Source organism: Squalius cephalus, assembly GCF_949319135.1.
Source record: "Squalius cephalus genome assembly, chromosome: 22".
Taxonomy (NCBI): Eukaryota; Metazoa; Chordata; class Actinopteri; order Cypriniformes; family Leuciscidae; genus Squalius; species Squalius cephalus.
This window is the reverse complement of record NC_137143.1, coordinates 32,828,712-32,836,211: the sequence shown is the minus strand read 5'-3', so window position 1 is coordinate 32,836,211 and position 7,500 is coordinate 32,828,712. Positions and strand designations below refer to the sequence as shown.

Genomic DNA, 7,500 nt, shown 5'->3' with positions numbered 1-7,500 from the left:
ACTCTCACACACACTCAACTGCATCTGCATCATCCACTGGTGGAAGTTCTTCTCGTGTTTAGCGTTGAGCTGATGAATCTCCTCTGCGTATCGCGGTGTGTTTTCACTCAAGAGTCTGAGCAGAGTCTCCTAGAAAACACAACCGAACACCTGCGTTAGACCATGATGCTCAGCGATGGCTCACACACATCCCATGATGCTCAGCGCCGGCTCGAGGTCACGGACCCGGTCCAGTTGTGGCGTGTGGAGCTTCTGCAGCGTTCGGTCCGACGTCAGCACTTTAGAGCTGCTGTGAGCCTCGAAATACTCCTCCACCAGATCCTGCAGGACAACACACACACACACACACACACACACACACACACACACACACACACACACATTACTGAGCAGAAGAAGAAGAGTGATACACACACACACACATTACTGAGCAGAAGAAGAAGAGTGATACACACACACACACATTACTGAGCAGAAGAAGAATAGTGATACACACACACACACTCTCACACACACTCACACACACACACACACACACACACACACACACACACACACACACACACACACACACACACCTCTGCTTTCTTGCTCTTCTTGCTGGGTGTCTTATAGAGAGCGGCTGCTGTGTGTTTACTGGGGGTTTTGGGTTTCTGGGCCTCGTGTTCTTCATCATCATCATCATCCTCCTCATCCTCAGAGTTGGAGGGTGAGAGCTCACTGTCGCTGTCGGACCTCAGGCTCGGAGCTGCAACACAATCACAGCATCAACACACACTAATACACAATCCACTTATACACTGTTACTAATACTCATAATATCTGAAACTCTATTTGTTAGAAACACGTCAATTATAAGAGTTAGAGACGAGATCATTTTAAATAAAGATAATATTAATATATTGTGAATAATTTATTATAATCTGATAACTATACAAATAATGGTTTGTTCATTTGAAGACTTTTATTTTGTAAGGTTAAATGCACAATCTTTAGGTAATTTTAACGTTTATTCTGGAATTTACAGATTATTTTTGCTAGTTTTTATTTGTTTTTTGAGGAAAAATATTATAAAATGCCTAAAAATGTAATTAAAATTAACATGAAAACTAAAAACATTAATAATACTATAAAAAAAAAATAACGCTGTTGTTTGGTAAATAGTCCATTAAAATATTTGATTGCTCTTTATGTTTATGTTTTTTGCTCTTTTCTGTTTTCCATCTTCCGGAGTGTTTTGCTGTAGGTAATAAATGAAAGTGGCGCACCTGTGAGTCTCTTCCTCAGCCGGTGTGGAGTCGTGGAGATGAACTGCACCTTCTTTCCCTGAGCACAACACAGTTATTCATGAGGAAAACACACACACCTGTAAACACCTGTGAACACCTGTGAACACCTGTGACCTGAGCTTCACCTTCTGAGGGGTTTTACTCTGATTGGCTGATTCTGGAGGAAAACACACAGAGGAACGAGAGTCAGTCAGTGTTTAAACGGAGGAAGAGAGAGGGATAGAGAGAGAGAGAGAGAGAGAGAGAGACAGAGAGAGAGAGAGAGAGAGAGAGAGAGAGAGAGAGAGAGATAGAGAGAGAGAGAGAAAGAGAGAGAGAGAGAGGGAGGGGGAGAGAGAGAGAGAGAGAGAGAGAGCAAGAGAGAGAGGGAGGGGGAGAGAGAGAGAGAGAGAGAGAGAGGGGGAGAGAGAGAGAGAGAGAGAGAGAGAGAGAGAGAGAGAGAGAGAGAGAGAGAGAGAGAGAGAGAGAGAGAGAGAGAGAGAGAGAGAGAGAGAGAGAGAGAGAGAGAGAGAGAGAGAGAGAGAGAGAGAGAGAGAGAGACAGAGAGAGAGAGAGAGAGAGAGAGAGAGAGAGAGAGGGAACGAACCAGAGGATCCAGACGCACTTTTGCTGGTCGTCTCGTCGTTTGTGTCCGACGTGAAGAAGCTCACACTCTTCCCAGGTGTACGAGCCAGTTCAGATGCTACACACACACACACACTTCAACATCATCACTGTTTATTTTTGTTATTTTGATCATTCATATGTGTATAATCATATAGTATATTTTTAAGTTAACATACAGTGCTCAATGCAATCAGTTTCTTTACAACCACAAATATGTACAATAACTAATGTGTTTTAAATATTAATTGTACTCCAGATTTGTGAAATTGTTTCAAAGTATCCCATCATTAGTGTTAACTGCGTATGAAGCGACTGATGACGTCTCACTCACCCATCTGAGCCATTTTATTTTATTGGTGTGTGTGTGTGAGTGAGTGAGTGAGTGAGTGAGTGAGTGTGTGTGTGAGTGTGTCAGTGAGAGTGTGAATGAGTGAGTGTGTGTATGTGTCAGTGAGTGTGTGTGTGTGTGTGTGAGTGAGTGAGTGAGTGTGTGTCAGTGAGTGAGTGAGTGAGTGTGTGTGTGTGTGTGAGTGAGTGTGTCAGTGAGTGAGTGTGTGTGTGTGTGTGTGAGTCAGTGAGTGAGTGATTGAGTGAGTGAGAGAGAGTGTGTGTGTGTGAGTGAGTGAGAGTGAGTGTGAGTGAGTGATTGATTGAGTGAGTGAGTGAGTGAGTGTGTGTGTGTGAGTGAGTGAGTGAGTGAGTGAGAGTGAGTGAGTGAGTGAGAGTGAGTCAGAGAGTGAGTGAGTGAGTGTGTGAGTGAGTGTGTGTTTGTGTGTGTGTGAGTGAGTCAGAGAGTGAGTGAGTGAGTGAGTGAGTGAGTGAGTGAGTGAGTGTGTGTGTGAGTGTGTCAGTGAGAGTGTGAATGAGTGAGTGTGTGTATGTGTCAGTGAGTGTGTGTGTGTGTGTGTGAGTGAGTGAGTGAGTGTGTGTCAGTGAGTGAGTGAGTGAGTGTGTGTGTGTGTGTGAGTGAGTGTGTCAGTGAGTGTGTGTGTGAGTGAGTGAGTCAGTGAGTGAGTGATTGAGTGAGTGAGAGAGAGTGTGTGTGTGTGAGTGAGTGAGAGTGAGTGTGAGTGAGTGATTGATTGAGTGAGTGAGTGAGTGAGTGTGTGTGTGTGAGTGAGTGAGTGAGTGAGTGAGAGTGAGTGAGTGAGTGAGAGTGAGTCAGAGAGTGAGTGAGTGAGTGTGTGAGTGAGTGTGTGTTTGTGTGTGTGTGTGTGAGTGAGTCAGAGAGTGAGTGAGTGAGTGAGTGAGTGAGTGAGTGAGTGAGTGAGTGAGTGTGAGTGTGTGTGTGAGTGAGTCAGAGAGTGAGTGAGTGAGTGAGTGTGAGTGAGTGAGTGAGTGAGTGTGTGAGTGAGTGAGTGAGTGAGTGAGTGAGTGAGTGAGTGAGTGTGAGTGTGTGTGTGAGTGAGTCAGAGAGTGAGTGAGTGAGTGAGTGAGTGAGTGAGTGAGTGTGAGTGTGTGTGTGAGTGAGTCAGAGAGTGAGTGAGTGAGTGAGTGTGAGTGAGTGAGTGAGTGAGTGTGTGAGTGAGTGAGTGAGTGAGTGAGTGTCAGTGAGTGAGTGAGTATATATTGGAATATACAAGGTCTGCACTCTTCTACTTTTGGTAATAAGACTGCAGACCAAGACTTACTCAGCAGTGTAACAGACATGGACATCTGTATCTTTCATGAGACGTGGTGTCGTAGTAATGAGACCTTATATTGTCCAATAGGATACAAGGAAATTATGGTTCCTTCATCAAAAAATTCTAAAATTAAATGTGGGCGAGACTCAGGTGGAATACTTATATGGCACAAAGATGATTTAAAACATTCGATTAAAGTTGCTAAAAGTGGAAAATCATCCATTTGGCTTGAAGTGAAATCCGTCATATATCAGTCTAATCTTTACCTCTGTGCAGTCTATATTCCACCTCACGACTCTCCCTATTACGAAGAGCAAAGCTTCCCAACATTACAGACTGACATCTTACACTTTCAGTCCAGAGGAAACATCCTCATCTGCGGAGACTTAAACGCCAGAACAGGGCGAGAAACTGATTATGTAAATACTGTAGATAATGACCACATCCCCAATGACACCACGTTTAATCCCTCATCGAATATCACACCGAGAAACAGCTATGATACCTCAGTGAACATTAGTGGAAAACACATGTTGAAACTCTGTAAAGGTTTAGGATTAGGGTTGCAAAATTCTGGGAATTTTCAAAGATGGAAACTTTCCATGGGAATTAATGGGAATTAAAGGGAATTAACAGGAATTTATGGGAATAAACGGGAATAAACTGGCAATTTTCAAAGTTGAAGGTTGGCTCTTCATAGGGAACTTAAATGTAGTGGAGGAAAGTATATTCTAGCATAATCTTGACTAAAACAAACAGATGCCATTCAAATACACTTGAATATCCATGCCATTCCTCAATCACATGCACTTAGCACACTGCTTACTGCATGGCTATTGAGACCACACCCCCTACTGGCACTGTGCATGCCTCCATCACATGTACAGAAGCCCAAAGCACAAGACTATTGAAGGCACACATTTGAGCCTGTGGACTAAACAAAGTGAAGTAAGTTTTGATGATATTATGGGGAAATATATTGATTAAATGTTTAAATTGCAAATATCACATACAAATGTATTCATCTAGTAGATAGCAAGCTGATAAGTTAGATGCTAAATAAGCTAGCATAACTTTATTTACCACATAAGTAGGGCTGGGCAGTATGATGGTATATATCGTTACCGCGGAAGAAAATGTCCAGCGTAACAGATTTTTTTATTCCGTGTATACCGCAACATGTAAATAAGTAGGCGTGGTTAACTCACGTGCAGCGGGCGCGAGACTGAGACACTGATATTTGTCAAAGAAACATGAAGAAAGACCAAGAGGATCCACAAAAGGAATTACGTTTTCAAAATGAACGTGATATTTTCGGGGAGGAAGGCGCAGAAGTCAACTAGAGCAGTGCAGCACACTGAAAGTTTAGAGAGACGCACATGCTCGCAACGGGGCTTACTTGACAACAAGTTCATATATCAATATTCTAACGAATAGAAATAACCTTAAATAATGTATCTATATGTCTCTTGTGTGTACAGTTACTTTCAGAGTGGACGCGCAAGCGGTTGCCATGGTAATGAATATTTCCAAAATTCCCCAGCTTAACTTCCCATGGAAATTTACCGGAAACTTTCCGGAAATTTACCGGAAATTTTCCGCCCCTTTGCAACCCTATTTAGGATTATACATTATTAACGCCAGAACTCGTGGAGATACATTAGGTAGATTCACTTACTGCTCCAGATTAGGAACCAGTGTGGTTGATTATTCAATAACAGATATTGATCAAAGTTTTATTAATGCCTTCACAGTCAGACCTCAGCTCCCGATGTCCGATCACTGCCAAACTGTGCTTTATCTGAAAGCCCCATGTCAAATAACCAAAACTGCTCCACCTGAACCTGAAAAACTGTTTCCTCTGAAACATAAACTCAAGTGGAATCAATCCAACTCAGAACAATTCAGAGAAAATATGAACAGCCCTACTATATTAAACATGCTAGGTGACTTTATGTCCACTGATTTCACCTTAGATATTAATGGAATAAATTTAGCAACAAAAAACTTAAATTACATATTCATAACATTGATAACTCTATCTAATATTAAACAGCAAACCAAACATAGAACCAGTCAACAGAGAAAGAGAAAGGATGTCTGGTCTGATGATGAATGTGCCGGACTCAGAAAAGAACTCAGGAGACTTTCCAACAAAAAGCACAAAGATCCGTCCAGCCAGACATTACGGCTTTCTTACTCAGACTGTCTGCAAAAGTACAAAACACTTCTGTGGAAAAAAAGAGAAAAATATTTTCAAACTAAAATTGAAGAAATTGACGATTCAATAGATCAAAACACTTTCTGGACCTTATATAAAAAACTCGAAAAACCCAAATTAGAGATATCACTCCAGAATGGCACAATCTGGAAATCTTACTTCGAAAATCTGTATCAAAAAATTGAGCCGGCCGACCTCAACCAGCCTCAGAGTAAAATAAAGAAAACTCTAGAAGACATGGAAAAAACTATTAAGAGTTATCAAAATCCATTAGATAAATCAATTACAATATCTGAAATATTAGAACATATTAAAAATCTTAAATTAAAGAAAGCATGTGGACAAGATCGCATTAATAACGAAATGCTTAAACTCAGCAGTCCCAGCATGATTCAAGCAATAGCCAAATTATTTAATCTGGTGTTCTGGTCTGGACACTTCCCTGAGATCTGGTCTGAGGGACTCATCACCCCCATATTTAAGAGCGGTGATCGATTCGACCCCAATAACTACCGTGGGATAAGTGTGGGCAGTGTGTTGGGAAAACTGTTCTGCAGTATCATCAACACACGCATCGTCTCACACATCTCAGCACACAACATCTTAAATAAAGCACAGATTGGCTTCTTACCAAAACACCGCACATCCGACCACATCTATTCCCTCCACACTCTAATCCACAAGAACATCAACGACAAACAAAGGAAAATATTTGCATGTTTTGTAGACTTTAAAAAAGCATTTGATTCAATTTGGCATGATGGTCTATTGTACAAAATCCTACAAATTGGCATCGGCGGAAAAACATTTGACATTATAAAATCTCTGTACACCAACAGCAAAAGTGCGGTGAAGATCGGTAACCACAGAACCGCGTTCTTCCAGCAGGGCCGTGGAGTGAGGCAGGGCTGCAGTCTGAGCCCGACTCTATTCAACATCTACATCAATGATCTGGCGTCAGTGCTGGAGAGCTCTACTGCGCCCGGCCTCACTCTACAGGGGTCAGAGGTCAGATGTCTGCTGTACGCGGATGACCTGGTCCTGCTGTCCCGCACACCTGAGGGCCTTCAGCAGAGCCTGGCCCTGCTGGAACAATACTGTCACGACTGGGCCCTGACAGTCAATCTGGACAAAACCAGAGTCATGGTGTTCCAGAAGAAAGCCCGATCTCAGGCACACAAACACCAGTTCCTGTATAAAGGCCAGGTCCTGCAGCACAGCTCTAGCTACAGCTATCTGTGTGTGTGTGTGTGTACAGCACTAGCTACAGCTATCTGTGTGTGTGTGTGTGTGTGTGTGTGTGTGTGTGTGTGTGTGTGTGTGTGTGTACAGCACAAGCTACAGCTATCTGTGTGTGTGTGTGTGTGTGTGTGTGTGTGTGTGTGTGTGTGTGTGTGTGTGTGTACAGCACTAGCTACAGCTATCTGTGTGTGTGTGTGTGTGTATGTGTGTGTGTGTGTGTGTGTGTGTGTGTGTGTGTGTGTGTGTGTACAGCTCTAGCTACAGCTATCTGGGCATCGACATCAGCGCTTCGGGACGCTTCGGTCTGGCTGTGAAAACACTCGGTGAAAAGGCTCGGAGGGCTTTCTATGCTATAAAGTCACGATGTGGACACTTAAAATTACCCATTAAAACCTGGATAAAATTATATAATTCAATAATAAAACCAATAATTTTATATGGATGTGAAATTTGGGGACCAGTACTAAATTGTAAAAATTGGGATAAAACATCAGTAGAAAAATTACAATTGGAAATT

The 7,500-nt window shown here is 42.4% G+C and overlaps 1 protein-coding gene across 2 annotated transcripts in view; it reads right to left on the bottom strand.

Annotated features, from left to right (window-relative positions):
- The window catches only part of orc2 (origin recognition complex, subunit 2), a 22,182-nt gene that overhangs the window by 11,259 nt on the left and 3,423 nt on the right, over positions 1-7,500 (bottom strand). Inside the window, exons 4-9 of one of the 2 annotated variants that reach the window (XM_079857187.1) lie at positions 1,876-1,971; positions 1,415-1,446; positions 1,269-1,326; positions 579-748; positions 226-321; positions 20-129 (exon numbers count right to left, since the gene is read on the bottom strand). In XM_079857187.1, the coding sequence (XP_079713313.1) occupies positions 20-129; positions 226-321; positions 579-748; positions 1,269-1,326; positions 1,415-1,446; positions 1,876-1,971 (562 nt within the window). The remainder of the gene's footprint in view (positions 1-19; positions 130-225; positions 322-578; positions 749-1,268; positions 1,327-1,414; positions 1,447-1,875; positions 1,972-7,500) is intronic. The other variant, XM_079857188.1, reaches the window with a different exon arrangement.